Below are 26,360 nucleotides of genomic sequence, written 5' to 3'. Positions count from 1 at the left end.
ACTGAATTAAATTTCACACTATTCTGCCTTTTTTTCTTTTTTCCAATATCATGCATATTTATAATTAATTAAAATAATATTAAAAAAAGTAATAAAACACATCACGTAGCCAGCAGCCTCTGTTTTCAAGAGAACTGCAGACAGAACACGAGGTGGAGGACATAGATGCCACAACAAACTAATTAGATCAAATATCTTCTTTTCATTCTTTCCTATTCTATACATCATAACATCTCACTCAATATTTTCCTTGTTTCATGTATGGACATGCACTATGGGATATTTATATAATTATGTTCTAATTCTAATGTTGAATAATTCAAATGTAAAGTCTAAGTGATAACGAGTAAAATAAACAAATGAAAAGATATTTATATAAAAGTTTATTAACATATGTCATCTCATTATCTCTAAACAACTTAATGATGATTGAAAAAAAAAATCACAATCTTTAAAAAAAATATAAGATCATATTAAATAAAAAATAATAAAGCAAATAAGAAAATTGAACACATGGAGATAAAACAAATGCTATGTACTTAGGAGTGCGTGTGCATGTTCTACGTTCGGTGGCCTTTCATTCTCCAATATACTGAGGCAAATTTCTTTAATTAGTTTGGTTGCCTTTTGGTATTAAAATAAACAAATTTTATGAGAAATGCTAGTTCTATATCTTTCAATACTTTCTTTCTCACCTACTATTATTAATTAACTGAAATTAGTGTTTCTGATTCTTACTCTCATTTTTATGAGTTTCGCTTTCAAATTGTTACTTTTATACATCCACAAATACTGAACATATAATAACTATTTAATTTGACATTTTTAACAGAATTATGATATATCATTTAAAATAATTATAACAATTTTTTTAAAAAAATATAATATATTTATTTAAGAAGACAGTGTTCTCAAGCATTGAGTTAAGGTGTAAAAATGGTCGTTAATTAAATATATTGAGACCTAGATTTCGTTGAAATGCAAAAGGTTTCAAAAGTACAATTTTAATCCAGTAATGCATAAAAATGGCTTTTTTTTTTAATTTGTGACGATTGGATTTGGAGTGTGTGTTTTCTATCTCAACACTCATTTTTCCAACATCCCAAAAACAAGTTATCCGTGAAATTTAACGGATTTCATTGCCAGTAAAATCATACTTTTTTATTTCATTTAACAAGTCATGTCAACTATTATACAAGATCAAATTATGTTATTTTATTTTTTTCTGTCAACCATAAGGCTATTATTATTTATTTATATAAGACTGAATTTTCTTATTCTTTTTCCTTTTTATTACACAACATATTGATAATCGTAAATAATATTTTTCTTAATTTACTACAAACTTTTTTTTATATTATATTACACTAACTGTTTTAACAATTATATTCCAATGTTCATTTTATTATTTTGGCATTAGACTTAAAGATATTGAAGCTAATATTGATACCTAATACTTGCTATTTTCAACCATTACACATTACATTATTTTTCACATCTTTTATACCACCATGAGTTATGGTGTTATTGGGCCCATTAGCCCGATTTCTCTTTCAGTTGTAAATTGTTGCTATGAGGGTTATTCCCTACACCACCCCACTTTGCTCCCTCCATCACCACATTTTTTTAAAATTTCAAAACTATCCTTAATATTTTAAAATATCCTACACCCCACCTCTTTTCTTCAACGGATGTCAACATCCGTTGAAGAAAAAATACTTCCACGAACGTGCTACATCCATTGCCTTTTTTGTTTTTTAGCTTTTAGTTTTTTTATTTTTTTTTTGTTTTAAATTAATATATAAAAATTATTTAATTATTTTAAAATTATTACTTAATTATTTATAAATTAATTTTATTTTATTTAATAAAATAATAATTATTAATTTTAATTTATATATTATTATTTAAATAATAATTAAAAAATTTATTATAAATATATTAAAACGGATGTGCCACATCCGTACGGATGTGGCAACATCCGTTGCATTTTTATTTTTTAGTTTAACTTTTTTATCTTTTTTGTTTTAAATTAATATATAAATATAATTTAATTATTTTAAAATTATTACTTAATTATTTATAAATTAATTTTATTTTATTTAATAAAATAATTATTATTAATTTTAATTTATGTATTATTATTTAAATAATAATTAATTTTTTTTTTATAAATATATGAAAACGGATGTGCCACATCCGTTGACGGATGTCGCCATCGACATCCGTTTCCTTTTATGTTTTTTAGTTTTTAGTTTTTTAATTTTTTATATTTTAAATTAATATATAAATATTATTTAATTTTTTAAAAATTATTATTTAATTATTTATAAATTAATTTTATTTTATTTAATAAAATAATTATTATTATTTTAATTTATATATTATTATTTAAATAATAAAAAAAAAACTTTTTAAAAATCTATTAAACGGATGTGGCACATCCGTTGAAGTTTTTTTTTTAAATAAAAATAATAAACTAAAATATAAAATATGTAAATAAATGTTACGGATGTCAACATCCGTTGAAGGTGAAACGGATGTTGACATCCGTTTTATAGAAGGACAAATAAGGTATGGGAAGGTGCAGGGAGTGGTTGGTGGTGGTGGAGGGAGCAACTCTCTGTTGCTATTAGCATATGTTGTTTCTTTCTTTTATAAATATGGATACTGTACACTTCCTGTCTGAAGAGTTTAACAGTATACATTTATTTATTCATAATTATAAACCAAAATACTTTATAAGTGTCAAAATTACGCATAAATTACCACAAATATAAGGCCAGAACTATGTCTTACTGTTTGTCAGGCGCTTTATACTCAACTTCTGTGTTGAGAATAAAATAGACTCTGCTTACAAAATTCTGGTAAGCATTTGAATAATAAAAGTACAATTATTTTACGCAATTCCGAATACCATGTGTCAGTATTACTACATCTTAGGCTCAGACTACATGAGACTGCAATTACTGTAAAATTATACGCAAAAAATAACTAAACTATCAGTTCTTACAATCAAGTAAATAAAAGTAAAGAGACAGTTTATGTAACTGTTAGTTTGCACCGCAACTTATCAATACCAGTTCTATTTACGATGAGCTTCCTCATCAGGTACAAGCTTCGTCGACTTACTTCTTTTCTGCTGATATTTGGCAAATGAATACCACACACCGCCAGCTGTATTGATAACCAATCCAGACACATTCAAAGCATGGACTTGAACACCACCCAGTAAGAAGAAACCAAGGGTCTGAAGAAGGAAAAATCAACGGGTTTAATCCTTGCAGTTAAAACTAGAAACAAATGAACATAAAGGGTATGCAAGCAAATTAAACTACAAAAGGAAAAAGATGGATAGATAATGTATATATGTATGAACTCGGCCTGCTGTGACAGTTTTTCTATGGCAAACACAGAATCACTCCCAGCTTACCGTGGAAACAACCCCTTTGAGAACGCCAACAATAGTTGTAGTTAAGGCTGAATTAACAATTGTACACAAGAACATCGTGAAGTTGAGAACAATGCCCATCACCAATGAAAGAATAAGAACCATCAAAAATGAAAAAGAATAACTCTGCAAAGGAAAACAAAATATTAGCTTTGGCGTCAATTTATCAATAATAAAACATGGTACAGGTTTGTCATCTAATTAGATACTGCAGATTTTTAGCTTTTCCAAAATATGTTGCAAGCTATGACTCCAGTTGTCGACCATCAAAACGACTTTTTTATGATCCTTCCACAAAATGATTACTAATTTAATTTAGGAGAATTGAAGGAAGTGAAACAAGTAATCTATTGATTTAATTTACAACTGTAGAATATCTGGTAAATAAAAGGACAATTGTTTTATGGAAGAAAAACGGGCCCAGATCATGCCAAAATCAAAAGTTGCAGCTTTGTCTTGTTTTCCACCATACAACAAGTGATCTTAACCTCACACCCCCGTGTTCTTTTTCTAGTTAACATACCCAATCCTAAGAAACTCAAAAATCACATGCCCAATGGACCATTACATAGAAAATTTGCTCAAAACTACAGAGCGGACAATATCAATAAGAGGAAGGAAATATTAGTGCATATATAATTTCTTTCTATTTGTCCAACAACATAGAAAAACTATCATAAGCAAATGAGCATATCTGCTGTTTGGGATTAACTATAGCTATCACCGAGGCATTTACCAGTTCCTTGTGAAATAATTGAATTTATTTTATTGTTCCATGTGAAATAATTGAATTTTATTTGATTGTATACATAAACAGATAAATGTCCAAATATTCAATTCATTCTAGCATAATCATGAATCAATCCAAATACCAAGAACCAGATTAACATTCTGACCTGTGCAAATAATAAAGATAAAGACTTTGGGAATTCCCCAGTGGCTATGATGAGAAACATCAAAAATGGAAGAGATAAAAAACTGTTATAAAACATGATTTCCAAGGATGAAAGTCCATCCTCAGCACCAGATCTTTCCACCAGCACAAGGTACATGGTCTGCATATATGAGTAAGCAGCACTATGAACAAACAGTGCAAAGATACAGCGTCGATTCAATCATAAAATTATGATTTAAGAACTAAGATATGTGAGCATATCACCTGGAAAAAAACGGAAACAAAAGCCATGCTATACCCAAAAAGGTCAAAGGAAAAATCTCCGAGGGCAGCAATGAGAACTCCAGCAGCAATCAATATAACTGAAAGAGCCACCTTAAATTTGAAAGAGAATAGACATATTAACATATATCATCTAAAGAGAAGAAAAGAGCAAAATGCCACCAATCATTATAAATCGCACCCAAGGCTATATACACTTCAACGTTACATCCAGTTCATTGTTTACAAGGTACCATATCCAATTTTAGAGTCCACCACTGATCAGTATTTCGACAAGAAGATCATAGTTTATTCTTGTTTGCTGCAATATCTAATTTTTAACATCGTTTAAATTCCATTACCAATGATTCGTCCCCCTTTCTAAATTCCACAATTTATTTTCTGAAAAACCTCCTTGTTGCAACTAAGTTCAACCAATAAATTTCACAGTCTCGAATTCTCGTATATATAAAACTATTTTGATAAGGTGGACAGAATGAATAAAACCTCAAATAACAGCCAATACCTGAGATGTAGGTCTCCCCTTTCCCGAGAAGTACCCAGCAATAAGTACAGCAAGTGGCGTAAGCCTCTTGATCGCAATATACATTGGGATATTGACTCCTTTCAAACTGGCCAAAGCAAAAGCAACATTGGCATTATAGAAAATTGAAAGCGGGAGAAGTCGCTTGGCCGTTGTCATTTCCAGTCCTCTCGCCTTTGTGAATCCCGCACGTCTACCAACATGAATAAGCAAAGAAGTAGCCAATTGCTGAAAAATACAAATGTTGTCACTATCAAGAAGAAAGAGAAAAACCAAAGGGTCGAAAATCTGTTATCTTATCATCGGCAAAGGCAGTAGTAATACCTGCAAAGTGAGAAGAGTCATTGAATATGCATACTGCATAAGAACAGCCTTGTTGATAAAAACCATGGCCATGGAGGCAAACCCATATGCCACAGCCGCGAACAAACTACGTGCAAACAAAATCTCAGTCATGGAAGCTATTATGACCCTTCAATAATTAAAATTTCTAAGAGCAAGATTTAGCGACGAATCTCAGTGAAGAACCAGTCATTGAAAAGATGAATTGCGAAATAACGAGGAAAAAGAGAAGCAAGTGGAAAACCTTGAGAAGGAGCTGGTTTCTGCATCGGCGCGGATCTCCATGAGTGATTAATGGCGAGAACGAGATCCAATGAGTCAAAGATTAAGAAAAAAAATTGATAATTAAATATAGAATTAGGCGTGTAGATGAAATAATTAATGAGAAGGGAGAAATTTAGTTGGAAAAAGCGAAAGGATAAAGGAATGAGAATAGTAAAAAGAAAAGAAAGGGACAAAGGAAGAGAAGAGTGACACAGCTGGCGCAGTGTGGCGTTTCATTCTCGAGTCGATTCTTCGAAGATGGCATGCACCAAACTTCGCCATCTCATTTCGATTGCCGCCATAGCTTTCACTCTCACCTATTTCGATCAGTTATTCATATGTAAAAATAAATAAAAATAACTTTATTCAATAATCAAATAATTGCACCTTGTGATAATAAGTTTCAATAAATTAAAAATCTACTAATTTAAAAATGATTTTTAATTATTTCAATTGATTTAATACTCTAGTGTGGTCTAAATACAACATTTAATTAACTATAATTATAACGTTTGACATAATGTATGTGGAAAATTGAGTTTGTGTAATAAATATAAATCTCAATATAAATACCATTTCATAATATCACATTATTTAATTATGAAAAATGTTTTTCTTTAATAATTTTTTTGATATTTTTTTTTTATAAATGGTAGTTTATAATTGATATTTTCAAATATACAAACCAATACAATAGTAACACATAATATGTTGTTAACATCTCATTGTCCTTTAATTTGATTGTTCTTTGATTATAAACAGAGAATCTTGTATTACTTATGTATTTGATAATAATTAATTTGAAAATCTTGTATCAAAATGATTATTTATATTATATATTATTAAAACAAACATATATTTAAACCTTTTAGCATAAAGATGCCTTGTATGATACATCATTTAAATGTCATTTCATATGTAAGGATGTCAATTTGTTAATCTTGTAGTAACATAGAGTTTAAAACAAATTTTAATTTCCTCCTAATGTGTATAATTTATCTTATAAATGGGGAACTAAAATGAGCTTGAGAATGATCTAAATGAAATGCATGATAATAAACCTAATTACAACTACCTAAATTAAAGCAAATACGCTTGTATGAGAGAAAACATAATTGTGCATAACAAAGTTAGTTGTCCAAATGCAAATGCAAACAAGTATAAAACTATCTTAATCAACTATTGAATAAATAATTTAACAAGAGAAATGATAGAATTAAAATTCTAACCAAACTTGTAAAACTAAACTAACATAATTAACTAACCTAACCAGCAAGAACTGAAAATAAAATTCTAAACCTAAAATTGAATTCGCAAACATGATTTTAACGTAGAAACAAATGCAAAACAAAAATTAAAAGTATAATCAAGCATCATAAACCAAATTTTTTTATTCAAATCTAAGTAATAACCAGTGGTGCGAAAATTATTTAGAATAATTATCTAATCTGTAAAATAGGAAAATTTGTGGCATATCTGGAATTAAATGCTTGTTGGAGTAAATTTCAAATGCTAAAAATGTAATGTGAATGGTAAAAACATAATTAAAAGTGAGTGTCAAAATATATATAATATTTAGAACTATAAAAATTAAGAAAGCATATAAGGATTAAGTAAAACCATCTACATCAGAAAACACTTCCTCTTGATGTTTATGTGATTCTACTTTTGACTGCCAAATAACATTTTTTATTTCAGGTGTATGGTCACTTTGTACTCATTAAGCCTCAACATAAATCCATAACTAAGTTTAATGGGTTACAAAAGCAAAAATCAAATGCACATCACTGAAAACATGAGTTGTAATGAATAAGTGAAAAGGCAGTCTGAAGGCATCAAAAGTAATTATGTATTGATTTAAAAGAAAAAACTTCAAAAACTATATTCTTACATTCAAATTAGAGATAACTGGACCAACAATGCAATGCAAAAAAATAAACTAAATTGAATAATTGTGAAAAATATTATGGACCAAAAAAAAAACAAAGGTAACAAATTAATTGGTTTTATGTTTAGTTAGGTCATTTTTTTCGGCCAGAATCTTAAATATGTCTCCTTCTTATTTGTTTTCTCAATTGAGTCCTTATTTTTGAAAAATTAAAACAAATAGATATTTGTCATTAAATTGGACTAACGACGTTAGAATTATGTTGACCTGTATGTTGATGTTAATTTTTTAAATGATGTGGCAAATTTTTAGATAATTTTAGTTGAGTCTTGCATGATTTTTTTGTCTTTTTTTAATTAAAAAAATAAGATAAATTAATTGAACTTGATTGTCTTTTAAAATTAGGGTTTTCAACAGTCATCATCTTCAACCACCATTTTCATCACTCTCACAACCATAACTGTGTTGTTTCTGAAAGTTAGGGATTTTGTTTGAGAGTTTAGGGTTCACTAAACGTCCATCAATGGTGAAAGAGGAAGTTGATGGCCGCCGCACCTCAACCGTGAGCCGTCGTGAGGACACCACCACCATGTCTCAACTTACACGTGCCACCACAACCACCAGTCATGGTCATCATGTGCAAACCACAAAGACGCAAGAGACTCCTAATTGCGAAACCCAACAATCATCATCTTCTTCGTTCATCACCATTGCTCCCACCATGAATCCAAATCACGAGTCACCCAAAGTCAGCAACCATGGCAAACCTAAGGTTAGTGCATTCTCCATTGACGCACCAACATTAACACCTTCGTGAAACCTAAATAGCATATCAGTTCAATCGTGCAACCTCTATGAGCACCACGACAGAGATAACGATCCAACCTGCAAAGAGAAATCAAAATCATAGAACGAGAAATAGCAACAACCCATTCAAAGTGAGAGAATCTTGAGTCAGAGGACCCAACATCTTCGTCCCAAATCTCTTCAAACATCAACTTTACGAATGAATCCTAATTTGAAAAAGAAAGGGGTAAGTTCCCCCAATTTTTTTTCAAAGAAAGGGTAAGTCCTCCCAATTTTTTAATTCAAAAATTTTAAATTCCACATCATTTAAAAAAAACAATCAGCATGTCACGCACACACCACTCAAATGTTTGTCTAATTTGATGGCAAGCCTATTTGTTTTAATTTTTCAAAAATAAGGACATGATAAAAACGAATAAGTATGAGACCTATTTGAGATTCTGGCTGAAAAGAAAAACCTACCAAAACATTAAACCAAAATTAATTATACACTTATTAAAAAAAATCTATTTAAAAACTAAATTAACACACTTTCAAAATTAATTGAGATTTTTGTAGTAAAAACCAAGTCTAGACTAAAAAAAGGTTTTAGAACTAAATAAGATCCAAAAAGAATGTTATTAATTATGAAAAACATTACAAAATAAGGACTTATCAATATTAAACCTTTATGATGTTTTTCAATGGAAAAATGAAAAACTGTAATGCATATAATTTTTTTCATGTTTTCCATCCGTCCAATAATAATTGGTCGAAGTTAGTCCAATGAAAAATAAATTAAAAGTTATATATACTTAAGTTTTAATTTCACTATTAATTTGAAAAATAATATATATATATATATATATATATATATATATATATATATACTTAGTTTAAATATGATTTTCTTTATCCCTATTGAAATATAAAAACAAAAATATACTTTGACTTGGTTATTTGTGTGTTATTTTGATCAATTTATATTGTGGCACATTGTACAATGATAAAAAAATGAATATTAGTGACATTTTTAATCATTATTATTTATTAAAACTCAACATCAAGTTAAATTCAAGTTCATTCTTTTTGTCAAGTTTCAAATACTAAAAATTAAATTAAATTAAATTTACAATAAATAATTAATATAAAGTATTTGAAGATTAATTATTAATTTAAAATATTTTAAAGACTCATACCATTATAAAAAATATTTAAAAGTTAATTAAAATTTATGGTAGATCTAACTTGTTTTGATCTTAATTATATTTCATTTTAAGCGATGACTCTGAGAGATCGAGACTGTTTTAGTGCACTTATTTAGTGAACTCATTAAAAAATAATTATGATTATCTCATGAATTAGTCATCACTTTAACATTTCTAACATTATCAATCTCAAGTCAAGATAATTAATATTTTCACTAAATGATTGGTCTTGATTTAGTGGTTCATAAACCATCACAATGTTTAAATTAGTTATCAAAATATATTAAGTTATTAAAATCTTTAACTTAAATATAATGATATATTTTTACGATAATAATATATAACAAAGAGTAAACAATATCACACTTATTTAAGTTAACTATATTTAAAATACACTTTTCACTGTCATGGATTATAATAATGATAACACTAATTAGCACCTATATGATTATTACTATTTATTTAGACTATAGATGCCAGAGCATCCTTTCCAAGATCGAATATTAAAATGCTACAAATTAATTTGAACCATTCCACATTTTTTTTAATATTCAAATTCACTCTTAGATTCTCTCTTATTAACAACATTGTTAGACCTTAAATTCTTCCTTATTTAGATTTGTCGTTTTCTATATTTCAGTCAAAATCTAAATTGACTTCACAAACACTCCAAACAATTAATCTTGTTTTTCCCCAAAATTTGACATACATAATCAAAGGAATTGACTAGCTTCTAGAAATTAGAGTGAAAGAAATTTTGACATACATAATTAATGATTAATTTTTTATCAATAACTTTTTTTTTTATTTACTACGGTTGAAATTCATCAACATCACATATTTTTGTAAACATATGAAACAATATTTAAGAAAAAAATAGTAAGATTTGTTTGTAATAAAGTATTATAATTGTTTAAATCTATTTTAAAGTATTAAATCAATTTACCGAACATGTATTTAAATGTTGATTTAGGTTTTATCATAGTTATTGTTGGGTTAGAATAATTAAATAACTTATTATTAGTAAGAAAGAAACATTACGTTGCTTCATATGTTTTCAGAAAATAAATTTAGTATTATGACTATGTAAAAAATAACGAATGATTTGTATTACAATTGTGTTTTCGAATTATAAAAATGATTTGTTTTGTTTTGAAATATGTATTATGGTACTTAGCATTTCAATATTTTATCTTCTTTATTGTTTTTTAGTTTTAGAAAATATTAGTGATAAAACAAAAATATCAAATGTTTAGAAATTTCGTTTTTTTTTAAATATTATTATGACTAAATTATTTTTGTTTTTACCATTAATTTTTATTTTTAAAATATATTAATAATAAAATAATATTATGAGATAGATGTAATTAAAAGAGTGAATATTTTATATATTTTGTTATCAATTTTTAATTTTACAATTTACTTAAAAATAATAATACGTAGATGGAATGAGAAAATTTTGTTTATTACATATACGTAGTTTAGTTTCATTATTATTACCAGATAAAATACGTTCACTTTCTTTTATGATAGTAAATTATTATCATCATCATCATTATATATTATTATAATAATAAAATTAAATATAATTAGTTTTATAAAATAATATTTATTTATTCTGTAAATAATTTTATAAATAAATAATAATAATTAAATTTAAAAAACATTCAAATTGAAAAAAATTGATAAGGAAAAATCTATACATTTTTCTTTATTAATTTTACAAAATATGACTATATATATTTTTTAATTTGAAATCGTAGTCAAAGATAAAAAGAGTATGAGATGGGTATATAAAATAAGATAACTTTTTTTTATATGTATTATTAACGGAAAATGTATAGAAACTGAAATGGGAAGCAATATGATTTGTAAATTGCAGCATATTTTAGTTAAATATATCCAAAACAGTAACTTATATAACTTAATAGAAAAAAAATTAAGAATAATACTGAATCAATTTTATATAGAAGCGTAGGTCATGAGTGATGTGATTCAAAAAATACAGTGATTTATAATTTTGACTAGAATTCACAATATTCATTCTAAGAAATAGACATTGGTTAAAATAAATATTTTTAATTCCTTAGAAAATTCTTCCAATAATTTTTACATTTTGCTTTTGGTTATCATTTATTATTTCATAACAATTTGAAAAAAAAATGAATTTAAGATGTAAAAAATTACTATAACTTCATAAAAACTTATTATCCAAACAAGCACTCACCATCTTAATTAATTAACAAATTTTACTTTATAGGGCTTAAAAATTGATTAAAAATATCAGCGACTCAAATTCAAATAAAACCAATCAAACAATACATGGTTGTTGACTAGATATGGAACATGAAAATAGGATTTAGTGATCATAAAAAAAAAAGAAACTAAAAAAAATCAATCAGATTCCTTAAAAAAACAAAATTAGTTAGTAATAAAACTTATCTTATATAAAATTAATTAATATATTAAAACAATCAAGTGGGATGAATTTGTAATTGCCATAAATTACAGGTAAAAGTAAACGGGTTTACCCGGTTGAGTTGGGTAAGGCGATCCGGGTTAAAATACAGTGGAAGTGGATGGACATGGTAATGAGATTGGCGGAATGAGGTTGGAGAATTGATCGAGAGAGTGCGAAATCAAAATCCAAAAACCAAAAACCAAAACCAAAAACAAAAACACCAATTGCGTTGGGACCATTCACCATTCACCGCCTTGTCTTCTTCTTCTTCTTCCGTCTCTCCGAATCACGGTCAGAAAAATATCAAAACAGCTTCCCCTTTTCAATCTTTCCCTCACGCGCCTCAGATTTCAATCACCGATTTCACCATTATTATTAGATTATGTTACGATTATTTTTTTGGTTTTTTCCAATTATTACGAAATAGTTGCGGACAATTATGCGTTTTTTCTCTTCTCAGGAACAATCTATCTGAATCGCGGAGTTAAGATATGCAACAGAGGCTGAAGTTGCAGCAACAACAAGCCCTCATGCAGCAAGCCTTGCTTCAGCAGCAGCAGATGTACCACCCTGGCATGCTCGCCGCTGCCATGTCTCAGGTTAGTCTTTCCCTCCATTTTATTTTTTCCTTTTTTCTTTGTTTTTTGTTTTTCAATTAATTCTGAATTTCCCTATCGAATTTGTGCATCGGACGCCAATTGCATTTGCTGTGCTGTTCCATTTCCGTAGAGAAAGAAAATAGGGCTTGGGGATTAAAAGAAAACATTTAATTCACGTAATTAGGGTATTCGCGTTGTGCTCTGGTTTTTATTTATTTCCGGTTTCGTGGTAGTTTAATTTTAGGCCACTTCACAGTCGTGTAGGGTACAATTGATTCCCGCGTTACTGTTTTCTTATTCTCTCCACAGGAATGATTATTCATAAATGAAAATCCCGTTGTTTGCTTCGATTTTATTTGGTTCATTTTCATCTAGTTTTCGTTGTCAAGAAAATTGCTGCTGCTGTGGTCTATTGTTGTCGTTTAAATTATTCTGAATTGTCGACTTGATATGATTTAATTGTTGGTTCTATTACGGAGTGCCGACTAGTGAGTTATATGTATTTGTGATTTGCAATTATTTTGCTCCCAAACTTTTAGCTCTTCAATATGTCAATGATTGCCAAAATGTTAGGTCGAAGTCAACTGGAATATGTCAAGAATTTATAACCTGTGTACCTATGAAGCATAGCATAGTTGTCTCATTTAATGGAGGAACTGTTGCAGAATAGTTTTTGACGATTATGGTATGAACTAAAATTGTTTTATGCATCTGGTTGATTTACTATCTGATCTGTTAGAAGTATATGACAAATAGCTCAGTCCTTTACTGTGTCTAAATATTGTACTGTATTTTTCTCTATTTGATTCTCTTCAAGGTTTCTGTCTGTATATAGTTGTTTGGACCTTCTTTCTTTTTGTCCGTTTTGTTTATTATTTGTTGTTTTGTAAACTTTGCAGATGGAGCCTGTTCCAAGTGGAAATTTGCCTCCTGGTTTTGATACTTCTGCATGCCGTAGCGTGTGAGTGTTTTATTTCTTTCATATTTTAGCTGATTTTTGTCCATAGTTTCATGTTTGTGCTCAAGTATGAGAATTTTCATTTTAACCAAATTCAAACAGCTGTAGATATATTTTGTTTTTGAAAAAATGGCGTTCTTATCTCACCTGAATTTCTGAGAGATAAATTTGATGCTACTGAAGTTCAATGTCATCTTAAATAATCACTGCACTAGAATTAGTATAGTTGTCCTCTTTGACACCTTATTGATCTGAAGCTATGTTCTTTCAGTTATGTAGGAAATATTCATGTAAATGTCACTGATAAACTTCTCGCAGAAGTTTTTCAGAGTGCTGGTCCTCTTGCTGGCTGCAAGCTCATAAGAAAAGAAAAGGTTTTTGATTCAATATTCAACTTTATTTTCTTTGTTGGTGACCGTTGATGCTATTATTATTATTGTTGTGCTTGTAAATGACCTCTTTTAACAGGCCTTCTCGCAAAACTAGAAAACCCTGTTATTTTTCCTATGTTTCCTTAATATTATGAATATGTTGATTATTAGTACTGATGAGCAAGCTTTTATTTTATTTTTTTAAAAACCTGGTTGGCATTAGAATTTAGAGTATATAATTACTTTACTCTGAACTTCTCTAATGGGACTCGTTTTGAAATCTTTATTCTACAAAGGTGTTATGTTTTCTAGGAATTATGGAAAGATAATTGCATTTCAGTACACCATTTGTTTGGTGATTCTGGCCTTTACTAACAAAATTATAGGTTTGAGTGTTTCCTACAATCTTGATTTTTAATTATTTTTTTGGCCTTTTCTTACTGTGTAATTGATGTTACAGTCCTCTTATGGTTTTGTGGACTACCATGATCGAGCATCTGCGGCCCTTGCAATAATGACATTGCATGGACGACAACTGTAAGCATTTTTGTTTGTGAACTGTGAATAAATTCTCCATCTTTATTTTCTGGAGATAGAGGAATCGTTATCGTTTTCACTTCTATATTCTTTTTTTACTGATAGACCAATTATTTACTTTTATACATGGCATTGCATAATATTTTCATGGCTCGAAGATGTTCTAATTGGACAATCTTGAGTCCTGGCAGGTTTCTCAGAGTTCACTTTAATATGTAGCTACTTTGCATGATTTTTTCTTTTTATTTCTGTTTGCAGATATGGTCAAGCACTCAAGGTGAATTGGGCATATGCAAATAGCAGTAGGGAGGACACATCAGGTTAATTTTAAGAACAGTTCATATGGTTTTGTGATTTCAATTATTTTGCTTCTTGGGGGCATTCTTTTTCTTTTTTCTTTTCGATTGTATATTCCTTTAATTTTAGTTTAAAATCATCAGGGCACTTCAATATATTTGTCGGTGATTTGAGTCCAGAGGTTACTGATGCAACTTTATTTGCTTGCTTCTCAGTCTATCCTAGTTGTTCGTGAGTTCCTCATTGCTTTTTTGTTTTTTTCTTCATTGTGAATTTTTTGGTCATTGGAGCAAGGTATATTCTGTTTTTATTGTGACTGTTGTAGTCCTCATTAGTGGTGAAACGTTGAAGATAGTTAACTGGGGGGAACTTTTCAACAAGTTACTCAGCCTTGAAAGGTGTTTTGGTTTCTGGAATTTACTTTTCTATCTTCTCTCATTATTTGCAGTGATGCAAGGGTTATGTGGGATCACAAAACTGGTCGATCAAAAGGATATGGTTTTGTTTCTTTCCGTGATCATCAGGTAGTGATGATATCAACCAATGAACCATCCTGAAAGGGGAAAAAGTTAAAAGCTTTTTTTGGAGCCACAAAAAAAATAATCATTTTCCAAATAAACTGGACTAAATATACATGTGTTGTAAAAAGATCATTAAATTGTTTTCCTTTTAAATTAAACGGGAACAGAACAGTCAATATCTCCAGATCTCAACTTCATTTCAAGTGCCATACAAATTTTATTTATTGTGTTTTTGCTGGATGTGTGAGCATGAACTTTTTTAGAATATCTTCCAAGTTAAACCTAACAAAAAATTAGTTTGGTGTAACTATGTTAATTATGTGTTGAATTGATGAAATGATGCCTCTTTATGCATTTGATATATGCAGGATGCCCAAAGTGCCATAAATGATATGACAGGTTTGGCATTCAGTTGTATACCTTTGTTCCCTGCTTCTGTGTCATGTTTTTTGTTCATACCAACTTGTGGTATTTCCTTTATCATGTAGGCAAGTGGCTGGGAAATAGGCAAATACGATGCAACTGGGCAACTAAGGGTGCTGGTACCAGCTCCAATGAAGAGAAGAGCAATGAAAACCAAAATGCTGTTGTGCTTACAAATGGATCTTCAGGTATCGTGTACCTTTCTAGATAGAAGCACCTGAGCCTATATTCCCGAAACCATGAAAAATATAGATGAAGACTTAAGTTTACTTTTCTTTTTCCTTCTACAGTTCATGCTATGTTTTTGTCTGGTATGTGTTATTGATTGTGCTGAATGACGCCATACTGATTGAAAATATAATGGAATGATGTAACTCACTGATCAGAGTAGCATGTATATTTTGGTGGTTTAGGTTGGAGATCCACAATGCCTAAAGATATTATTAAATTATAGTATATAAGTGGATCGATACCTCAATTTGTATGTTAGTTTTGTAAGATTGAGTTACCTTTGGAGTTCACTTTCTTAGATTGTATAAAAGTCTATCTTAAAGTTTGTTGGAATTATTTGGTCATCCCCTATTAGGCCATTATTAGATCATCTACAAATATAGTCTCACGCTAATCCTTGGTGTGAAGGGTGTGTTTGAGATCCTACATTTAGCAGTTTATTGAAACTGAGTTATACTTAAATTTCATAGTTGCTAGACACCAACGAAGCTGCACTTTTAAGTGTTTGATTTGTTGGGCACCAGTTTTGATGCATACTTGGGTCTCAAAAAGTAACATAAGTAGACACAAATAGCATGGTTACTTTAGTTTGTATTGGATAAATGTTGTGCTTTTGCATGGTGAGCATTTAGCGAAGTTTGTTATCCACTACTATATAATTTTTCCATTTTTATTTTTATAGTTACTAAAAAGTTTTGCTGCCTAGAACTATTTCTAATTTGGGATCTCAGTGAAGTAATTGTTGCATTTGCTTCTCCGTTTCCTATGCACTTGTGTAACTAAATTTGCTCATCTATTTCCTGCGTGCTTCTGGAAACCACCATGGAATTTTAGAATTGTTGACAGTGACAGATACTTATAATTCATTTTTTCTGTGTTTTACAGATGGTGGTCAAGATAATAATAATAACGAAGATGCTCCCGAAAACAATTCTTTATACACCACAGTTTATGTTGGCAACCTTCCTCATGATGTAAGTTATGTGGATTGAAGAATGAAATATTATGTCGTTATTATTTTCACATTCTAAGAACAAAAACTTTGTTTAATTTCTTTATTCACGAATATGGAAAAATATTTAGGTATTTCTAGATTGATCTGGCTTACTAGAATTAGCTTTAAACATAGTTTTGGATGAATTGCTGAGGGGTGCATATTTTACAGTGATGTATATCTGAATCACCCTTGTTTAAAGTGCCAGAAAAATGCCATAAGATGTATAAGTTAGTTCCCATTTCAGGCTTTCCAACTTAATGACTTACATGTAGTTAAAGGACAGACATGTTGGCCTTTCAAGAATTTATTGACTTGAACTTAAATTATTGTATTCAAAATTCGTGCATAATTTTGTTCTAGTTTTCGATCCATGTGTTATGATATTTCTTATAACTTCTCAAATGTGTTTATGAATTTGGCATTGGCAATAGTGACCCAGGTTTCTTAGAGTGTCAATTTACCTCCACCATAGATTGGTACTGCAAATCCTGTAAAAAAACGTGTCTTTACATCTGGGGAGCAATTATCTGTCGTGGTTTGTGGTTTATTCACAACGTTGTCAATCTGTTTCATCATTGAGTCTTATCTGCTGCCTCTTGGTTTGGATCTGTTCTCGAAGTGAAAGAGGGGCATCCCCGTTGATTTGTGGGGAACTGCAAATATGGTGAAGGCATTTGTTGTGCGTCACATGGTTGCAGAGCTCCTTGCAACCGTATTATTGTTGCTTCTTCGTCTGATGCAGTCCATAATTCAAAATCCTGGTTGAAAATAAACTGTATTAATTTATTAAAACCTTTTTCCAACATTTAGTTCTCCTTCCTAGCATCTACTTGTCGTTGAATGTGTCAAATCTGTGACAGCATTTCTCCGTATTGATTGATCTGAATGTCAGTCTTGCAATTTATTACAAATAATGAACTGTTCCGTTTACACGATTCTTACACGTGGTTTGAGGGTAACAGGTAACACAAGCTGAACTCCATTGCCAATTCCATGCACTGGGGGCTGGGATAATTGAGGAGGTTCGAGTTCAAAGGGATAAGGGTTTTGGATTTGTTAGATACAACACTCACGAGGAAGCTGCCTTGGCCATTCAGGTGGCTAATGGAAGAATAATCCGTGGGAAGAGTATGAAGGTGAGAATTATTTCGCTTATCTGGTCAACTAATTTAATTGCCATTTCTTCTTTGGTCTGGTGGTTGCCCATAAAGTAATATGCCCATGCGAATGTTTTCCCCCTTACCAATAGCCGAGATCGTGTTACTCAGTACTCGCATGTAAAGAGACACATGCTTGCACCTAGCCGTACCCTTACCTTTGTCCCTTCCCTGAGGCGCTGATTTACATCATGGGAAGGAGGCCATGTTTTTACAGCATTCTTCCATGCCTGTTACGGACTGATGGACCCAATTTAATATCGTTGGAAAGTTAAAATACTATTGGAATATAAATGTAATTTCGTGGTTGTGATGCACCTCTAAGTATAATAACACTTAAATTCGGGCTCTTTCTACCGTTGCCTAATTTTGAAGGCTGGAGCGTATGCATTCATTATTTATGGACGAGTAAAAATTATTTTACTTGATTTGTGCAGTGTTCGTGGGGTAGTAAACCAACTCCTCCTGGAACAGCTTCGAATCCACTACCTCCTCCTGCTCAACCATATCAAATACTTCCGACTGCAGGGATGAACCAAGGTTATTCTCCTGCTGAGTTGTTGGCTTATCAGCGCCAACTGGCCTTGAGTCAGGCTGCTGTATCTGGTCTTTCAGGTCAAGCTCTTCTACAAATGACCGGACAACACGGCCTAGCTCCTGCTTCAATGGGCGTAAACTCTGGGGGATCTCAAGCCATGTATGATGGATATACCGGTAATTCATCAAGACAGCAGCTTATGTACTATCGTTGACGCTTGGGCTTGTGCAGATTCACAGTTGCTTTATTATCTTCTGGGGGACTTTGATGTGCCATCACATTTCTCTTTGGTTCCCCACAGCATGTCCTTTTCATACTGGGCTTTTTCTATTGGAGGTATTGTGGCTTGATATTTACTTAGTTTTTACGTCGTGTTGTAATTTGTATTGTTTGATCTAACGAGGATTTTATGACTCAGAAAAAGGGATCTATGTTTTGCTAGAAAGAGAAGCGAATTTTATGTTTGGGTAGTTTTAATTTGTTATTGTGTATTATAAGTATCGACTCAAGATCATGTTAATAATTCTATGCCTTTTGTTTTCCTTTCGTGCCTCGTGAACGGCAGAATACTTACAGACGCGTTACATCAGCCGTGATATTTTCTCGGAAAATCAATTATGCTCTTGATTTATCAACTTTAATCCGTCACACTGCCGCATTCAAAATACCTTGATTTTTCTTTTGATGGTTCATATTTTCTAAATGTTTTTGCGAACTAACCTTTTTTTGGTCAATTGCCAGTTAGCCTTTTAAGGGGCTAATAGGATATGAAGCCATCTGTGAAATTAAATTACTATTACTTTACGAAAAATTTCCCCGTTCAGTAGTGGTTTACTTTTAGGATAAAATAATTAGTGATATTTAGTTCCTGTCACGTATAGACTGGATAGGGCATAAAACGTAGTGGTTCAAAACCACTATAAATTTTCCTCAACTTTGGGGAATGAAATTTAGGCCAGTAATTTGCGTTTTGTTTGATACTACAGAAGAAAATTAGTGCCAGATAAAAATAAGGGAAAATAGATAATAAAAAAATAGGATAATTTTGGATAGTTTAGTTTAAAAGAAATAATAGGAAAGAAATTGAAAAAAAAAATTGACTTGTTGGGTTTTAGATGGAAGGAACGGAGATGCGTTATACCATAATGAAAAAAACGTTATTTTAACCTTAACTCATTGTATAACATTAGATGCATTTAGACAATCATAGAAAACAACATAATTGTGAAAACCAACATATAGACAACTATGAAAAACACAAGCAATTATCAAAGGCAAGATGGGAGAAACATAATCTGTTAAAAAACAAAGTATTATTTACCTTTGGCTTAGTAAAGTGGAGAATAAAATAGTGAATAACTGATTTGAACAGTAACAGTGTTTGCAAGCACAAGAAAAGAGATAAGATGACAAACACATTCTATTTCTCCATTTTTATCCTACTCTACACACAACATACAGTGTTGATAAAAGCCTTCTATTGCTTTGACTTAAAAATTGTTTATAAAATGACCACTCATAAACAAACATTACGTGAGTTAAAGTTAGCCATAGTTTCTGCTTTTGACGGACTCATTTTTCTCTCTACCGCTCTATATATTTTCTGTTGCTTTGTTCATAATGTTTACCCTACCCAAAAATATGTAATAATAAAAAAAAAAATCAAAATAATATATTGAACGAAAAATGTTAAACGATTAATTGAGGTGGGAATGTCTTTAGTATTTCTTCATGGAATCTCAGCCCATGACCGTTGCGTTTGCGAACCGAACCAGCCTAAATTTTGTGTTTGATTTTTCGTACAATTGTCAAAGTAATTTTTTTTTCTCTTTAAACTAATTAATCTAAATACATACTTGGTTTATATCATATCATCAGTTATGAGTCATTACTTTCTCCCAATTCCACGATCTAGAGTTTGCTATTGAATTAAATCTAAATAAATTTTCAATGTAAATTCACATTATTAACTGTAACAATTGAAAACTATTAACAATTACTTTAAACATTGTATTTCTAAAAGTCAAGCTGAAGTTAATTATATTAAAACGAAACACGGAGCAACGAAAGAAAAATGTATATATGTGGCAAAATTATTAACAGGAATATGTGGATAATACATTAATTCCCACAACGTGTTCCTCTCAAGTTTTTGGATAACTACTTCTAAAACTCTCCGAAGAGTCAAGAAGTTACAGGAAGAAAGCCCGGTTTACAACATGGCTTGGAATCGTGAAAATATAGTTACAATTTCTATACATGAATTAACTTCGTTTTGTTCAAAACTGTATGGACACAACCTATTACATTTCTGCAAAACAGTGAAACTGTAGCTCAAAAATATGCTACTCTTTTGGTTCAATTTACAACCACCTAAGCAATTTACACTTTCTCCTGGACATGAATCCATACAACATATTTTCTTGTTTGGTTCCATCGTTGTTTTCACTTGTCAGAAAGTCACTGAATTGTTAGCTCTAATTTCCCCTGAGACAGGGTTAGGAAATGGAGGACAATCTCCTTCCTGGCAAAATAAAAAAGCAGGCACAACTTTTCATGTTAGCATGATGCATATGTAACATCCTCTTCACAAGAAGAGGTAACTTTCCCATTTCACATTCTTGATTCTTGGTTAGTTATGAGTTAAACAACTTAGTTTTTATGTGTGCTTTGTTTTAGTATTAACTTACTTGTATGATAAAAACAGAGAAACTTACCAGTACAGCTGAAACATGTCTGTCTCGGGGCATATTCGTAGGGTTACCCAAAGCTGAAATAAGGTCAGTATCTTCAGCAAGGTTTCTGAGTCTGTCGAGTTCTGGTAGGACAACCTTGCCAAGATCAGGTCTGTCTCTGCGCCTTAATTCAGCACACTGCACTCCCAACTTAGCAAACGTCAAGGCCTCCTCTTGTGGCCAATCAGAGAGTGATGGATCCAACATCTCAGATAAAGTTCCTTTCTCAATGGCCCTTGCAACATGATGGGTCAAACCCATAGGTGATTTTGCTGTTAAAATTTGTAAAAAGATTATCCCAAGGGAGTATATGTCTGATTTCACTCCTAACATTCCTGTCTGCTGGTACTCAGGATCTATGTAGCAGAAGGTTCCGGCTGCGGATGTCATGTGATACTGCGTGACAGAGTCTGCCACAGATGGTGGAACTAGCCTGGCCAAACCTACATCACTGATTTTGGACACAAAGTTTCTGTCAAGCAAGATGTTGGCTGGTTTCAAGTCCCTGTGCACCAGAGGTTCTGGTTTTGTCTGGTGCAGGAACAGCAAGCCTGTGCCAATCTCCGCTGCTATCTTGAATCTTAGCTGCCAAGGCAGTGGGGGAGTGTTGCCTTGTCGAAAGAGGCGATCTTCCAAGCTACCATTTGCCATATACTCATACACTAGACATCCATATTCTGGACATGCTCCTAGGAGTAGAACCATGTGTGGATGCCGTATGCAGCTCAATACCTCAACCTGTAATGTGCATTACATGGTTTAAGAAATAGCTTTGTTTTCACATATAATAACAAAAATATGTATAGTTTAACCTGTAATCCAGGAGATATAAGATTGACTTAGTGGTAAAATTGGAAAGGAAAGTGAGAGAAGTTGTGGTTTCAACTCTTGCTACTAATACTTGGAAAATATAAGACTGGTTTGACAGGTTTGGAAGAAAAGTGGAAAAGGTTGTCGGTTAACTCTCCCTACTAACAAATACTAACAAATAACATTATCGATAAAACAAAACTTTCATCCACTCATAAATTGTTTGATGATTGAATTTTGTAAGGAATGAGTTACAAGTCAAATAGAGGATGATTTTGATTGTTTGTTAGCTTAAAAGTTTTACACTGTATGCAAATCTTTAACAGTTGAAAACAAAGATGTCTTACAAAAACAAAAATGATAATATAGAACATTTTCTGAAACCAAGTAAAACCTAAAGAAAGCAAAATCTCTGATCATTGAGTTGAATTTGTTGTGTTCAAATGTAGTGTTTTGTTTCTATGCTTGCTTACCTCTCGCTGAAACTGTGATCTTCCTTGTTGTGCATCAGGGCGTAGAACCTTGACTGCAACAGGGGTGTGATCCAAAAGGCACTTGAAAACAGGACCATATCCTCCTTCTCCAATTTTAAGGGATTCAGAAAAAAATTTTGTTGCTTCTTCAATCTCCTCAATAGTATATTTTCTATACCTGACATCTACATTTACCAAAGATTCAAGCACTTTTCTTTTCTCTTCTGATTCTTTAAGTGCTTTCATTTCTGCACTGAGTCTCTTCTGTGCCTCCAGTTCTGCAATCCTTTTTTGTGCTTCGGCAGCCTCAATGGCTGCTTTAGACTTGGCTTTCTCCTTTTCTGCAATTGCCAGTGCTGCTTCCTCAGCCAGCCTCGCTTCTTCCAATCTCCTCTCTTCCTCCATTTTCCACCGCTGAAGTTCCACTGCCTGTCAACCATGCATGCCATTAATCACACATTATTGAACTTTTCCAGGGAAAAACACAATTATATAATTCAAAAGTACTCATGTAAAGATTTTTTTACACTGTCATTCATTCATAGATTCTCATGTTCTAGTAAGACTGTATACATCAAGTGATTTCTAATTGGTTAATGTTATGATAACCAGTGCATGAAAAATAAATTCTAAACACAAACCATATATATATATATATATATATATATATATATATATATATATATATATATATATATATATATATATATATATATATATATATATATATATATATATATATACACAATATATATATTCACACCTTCTGTTGTGCTGTGAGTGCTTCTTTACAAGCCGTGTTATACATTTTCATGGTCTGCTTCAGCTCCAACTTCAATCTTCTCATTTCAGCTTCCATGTCATCCTACAATTGCCACAACTTCAACAATTTAAAAAATCTTATTCATTTTTACAAAAATGGGCCTAAACTATGGAATTCTCTTCAACTCCTTATCAGTGCAGGAACTTTTATAACATGTTCAAGCAAGCCAAAAAATACAAATGCAGGATACGTTTGCTATGAGAATCTGGTTTTGTAAATAACTGCAAAGATACTACTTACTTTACCTGTTTTTCCATTTTCAAAGACTTACACAATAAAAACAAAAATCCAGTTTTAACTAAACAAAGTGAAAACAAGATGAGATTCTTTTTAGTAAGTAATAAAACATAAGAAAACTGTTTTCTCAGACCAAACAGATCTCCACAGCACTGCGAACTTTCCTTACCGCTGTTTGTGACGAACAAGATGATTGCTTATCACTCTCAAATGAGAATGATGATAATTCAAGAGGAGAGCCCATTTCCGTAGACTTCCTTCGATAAGACGCTGACTCAAAGCTGAAGTTTGCATCTATGTCTGAGCTATATGATAGCCGACTGTTGGATATTCCTGTATCTAAGTTCAATGAAGGGATCAAATGTTCTGTGCTTCTCCTTCCAGAGCTTACAAAGGATATGTCCGTATCTAAATTGGGAGTGTCCCCATATTGTCTGCCATTGTAACGTTTCCTAGTAAATGGTGACCTGTTTCCAATAGATTTAGTCTTCATATGCTAAAACAAATGCTAAGTAGTATGTATTATGTAATGTCACTGACCTGAATGTTTCATCATACTGTGATCCAGCATCAAAGGAATACGTTTCTTGCTCTGATAGAAACCAACTTTTTCAGTGAGCAGCACATTTCACAATATGTTTAGGGACATAGATGTGTGGTTCTTGAAAGGATGAATCTAACCTCTTATGCTTCGAGATGAGAACACATTTGGCTCTGAAAGGTTTGACCTGCCATTGTTAATTTGACAGACCTGGTTAGAGAAAATGGCAGGTGCAGGACGAGTAGCAGATCGCATAGTTTGAATCTTTCCTTTCGCAATAACATAGACAGTACAGAAATCTGGCGCCCCTTTTGCAATTTCTCCTGGAATATCTGACACCTTGAATCTTCTGATGAGAAAAAAACATTCTTTAAGAAATCGAATACATACTGACACATCCAAGCGAGAGATTCAGGTTTCTATTTTAACAATACGTATTCATAAGGGCAAGTGACTCTAAGCTAGACAGGATAAGTCTTAAGCAATTGTAATCACATTTCCAAACTCTGCATTTTGACTATATCGTGTTTTATCTGAATGAAAGGAAGATGACCAGAAACTTGATGTAAAATTTGCAAGATGACAACGTGAGTTAGAAAGTAGCATACTTGAGAAAACTAGTTTTTGCTGAAGAGCCAAGAACCAGATGCTCAACTCCTGTCTGAGAAGCATATTCAATTATAGCTCTGGGTACTTCTGAATCTTCTAATAGGACATCCTTGCATTGAATCTATGGCCCATCCACCACACCACACCAAGAAACAAAACAAAAGAGATTATAAGAATTCTAAGATGAACACCATCAGCAAGATAGCTGCTTTCATTTCCAGAAACATTCATCTTAAAAGGAAAAACAACTCACATCTTTTCTTGTACAGAAGACACGATATGGGAGGAAAACACTTCTGTTTTGGCCTTCGTGTTCTTTGCTTACCACTGAAGTATCATCACCCAGGAAAGAACTTATCCCTGCCAAGGTAATAAACCAAACGAGGAATCAATCATGTCGCCATTGTTCCCATTGCTGCTGAAAAACTTTTCTTTGCACACACACATATATGTGTGTGTATTTCACATGTTACTCTAAACTTTCATAAATTCATATAGAAATTGAGACCTGTTTAATTTTACTTTTATGAAAAAAAGTGACATTAACTGTCATAAAACTCATTCAAATTGAAATAAATTATGCTATTTACTAGATTATTTACCAGTGAAGAAGAAAATCTGTTTTTCCAAAATTTACTCAACAAAAAACAATCACTGAACATGCAGAAATGTTGTGCAGAGACAATGATGTTTGAAGCTATGGTTAATAGCAATGGCAATTCCATTGTAGGGTACTTACTAGGGGCGAAAAGAGAAGGTGATGGAGAGAGGGTTGGTGCGAGAAGCTTGACATGGATGAGAATTACTGTTGCACTTCTGGTGAGGAGATTGTCAACTGCCCATTTGAGTGCAGATTGGCTTTCTTTCTTTTTATCAATTGCCACTGCTACTAATCCACTCACACCATCCTTTTTATCTGACCGATGCTTTGGCAACCACATTACTTTCTTTCACTGCAATCTTATTCTGCTCCTTCAATCAGCCAAATACCAAACTAAAGGGACCCTCAAGGCCAAAATGTCTTTTCTTCTCTTCCTTTCAAAGGCATCATCTAAAGATCCTTCCTTTTAAGCCTTTTGATAATGTTTCCTAATCTGTGGTTGGTTTGGTTAAGTTGCACCCAGAAATTCCTCAACTTGCTTTGATGAAAAATATATAGGATCACATGATACTCTTGAATAACATAGGACTTGAGGCATTTGTTTAATTCGTTTACTTTGTTAGATTGTTGTTCCTGATTCTCTTTTGATGTTCAAAACCTTAAACGACAAAAAGAATAGTAATAACTAACCGATCCCTTGTATGTCTGTAGCAGCCAATCTGGGATTTATTTAACTATTTTAGGCTTCTTTTTCTAAGATGTAAGAACCACACACATTGTTCTATTCTGTGATGTTGTTTAT

At 31.6% G+C, this 26,360-nt stretch overlaps 3 protein-coding genes and 1 long non-coding RNA gene across 6 annotated transcripts; 2 read left to right on the top strand and 2 right to left on the bottom strand.

Annotated features, from left to right (window-relative positions):
• Nucleotides 1-2,874: 2,874 nt before the first annotated feature.
• On the bottom strand, nucleotides 2,875-6,081 carry LOC108330594 (UDP-galactose/UDP-glucose transporter 7). Of its 2 annotated transcripts, XM_017565084.2 has the most exons (7): nucleotides 5,738-6,081; nucleotides 5,476-5,581; nucleotides 5,134-5,379; nucleotides 4,611-4,721; nucleotides 4,348-4,506; nucleotides 3,434-3,577; nucleotides 2,875-3,250 (listed from the first exon to the last, which is right to left on the bottom strand). In XM_017565084.2, the coding sequence occupies exons 1-7, from the start codon at nucleotides 5,776-5,778 to the stop codon at nucleotides 3,086-3,088; spliced, it is 972 nt and encodes a 323-aa protein (XP_017420573.1). In that variant the 5' UTR covers nucleotides 5,779-6,081; the 3' UTR covers nucleotides 2,875-3,085. The 2 variants fall into 2 exon arrangements, with proteins under 2 accessions (XP_017420573.1, XP_017420574.1); XM_017565085.2 differs by lacking the exon at nucleotides 4,348-4,506.
• A 6,102-nt stretch (nucleotides 6,082-12,183) lies between these two features.
• LOC108331833 (oligouridylate-binding protein 1) lies at nucleotides 12,184-19,271 on the top strand. Of its 2 annotated transcripts, none has more exons than XM_017566799.2 (13): nucleotides 12,184-12,391; nucleotides 12,561-12,699; nucleotides 13,599-13,660; nucleotides 13,929-14,031; nucleotides 14,489-14,565; nucleotides 14,824-14,885; nucleotides 15,006-15,093; nucleotides 15,311-15,386; nucleotides 15,752-15,782; nucleotides 15,872-15,994; nucleotides 16,923-17,011; nucleotides 17,997-18,170; nucleotides 18,629-19,271. In XM_017566799.2, the coding sequence occupies exons 2-13, from the start codon at nucleotides 12,592-12,594 to the stop codon at nucleotides 18,941-18,943; spliced, it is 1,308 nt and encodes a 435-aa protein (XP_017422288.1). In that variant the 5' UTR covers nucleotides 12,184-12,391; nucleotides 12,561-12,591; the 3' UTR covers nucleotides 18,944-19,271. The 2 variants fall into 2 exon arrangements, with proteins under 2 accessions (XP_017422288.1, XP_052732173.1); XM_052876213.1 differs by having other exon boundaries at nucleotides 12,228-12,484.
• A 1,825-nt stretch (nucleotides 19,272-21,096) lies between these two features.
• Nucleotides 21,097-22,405, top strand: LOC128196085 (uncharacterized). Its single transcript, XR_008248191.1, has 3 exons — nucleotides 21,097-21,328; nucleotides 21,437-21,727; nucleotides 21,818-22,405. It is a non-coding gene; the product is annotated as an uncharacterized LOC128196085 (long non-coding RNA).
• On the bottom strand, nucleotides 21,159-25,979 carry LOC108331231 (U-box domain-containing protein 52). Its single transcript, XM_052875682.1, has 10 exons — nucleotides 25,693-25,979; nucleotides 25,211-25,310; nucleotides 24,957-25,078; nucleotides 24,489-24,697; nucleotides 24,348-24,399; nucleotides 23,977-24,274; nucleotides 23,511-23,612; nucleotides 22,748-23,176; nucleotides 21,447-22,202; nucleotides 21,159-21,253 (listed from the first exon to the last, which is right to left on the bottom strand). The coding sequence occupies exons 1-10, from the start codon at nucleotides 25,896-25,898 to the stop codon at nucleotides 21,182-21,184; spliced, it is 2,346 nt and encodes a 781-aa protein (XP_052731642.1). The 5' UTR covers nucleotides 25,899-25,979; the 3' UTR covers nucleotides 21,159-21,181.
• Between the last annotated feature and the right edge of the window lie 381 nt (nucleotides 25,980-26,360).

The sequence above is a fragment of the Vigna angularis genome, chromosome 4 (assembly GCF_016808095.1).
Source record: "Vigna angularis cultivar LongXiaoDou No.4 chromosome 4, ASM1680809v1, whole genome shotgun sequence".
Classification (NCBI taxonomy): domain Eukaryota; kingdom Viridiplantae; phylum Streptophyta; class Magnoliopsida; order Fabales; family Fabaceae; genus Vigna; species Vigna angularis.
Note: the sequence above shows the minus strand (reverse complement) of the source record. Positions and strands in the feature narration are given on the sequence as shown.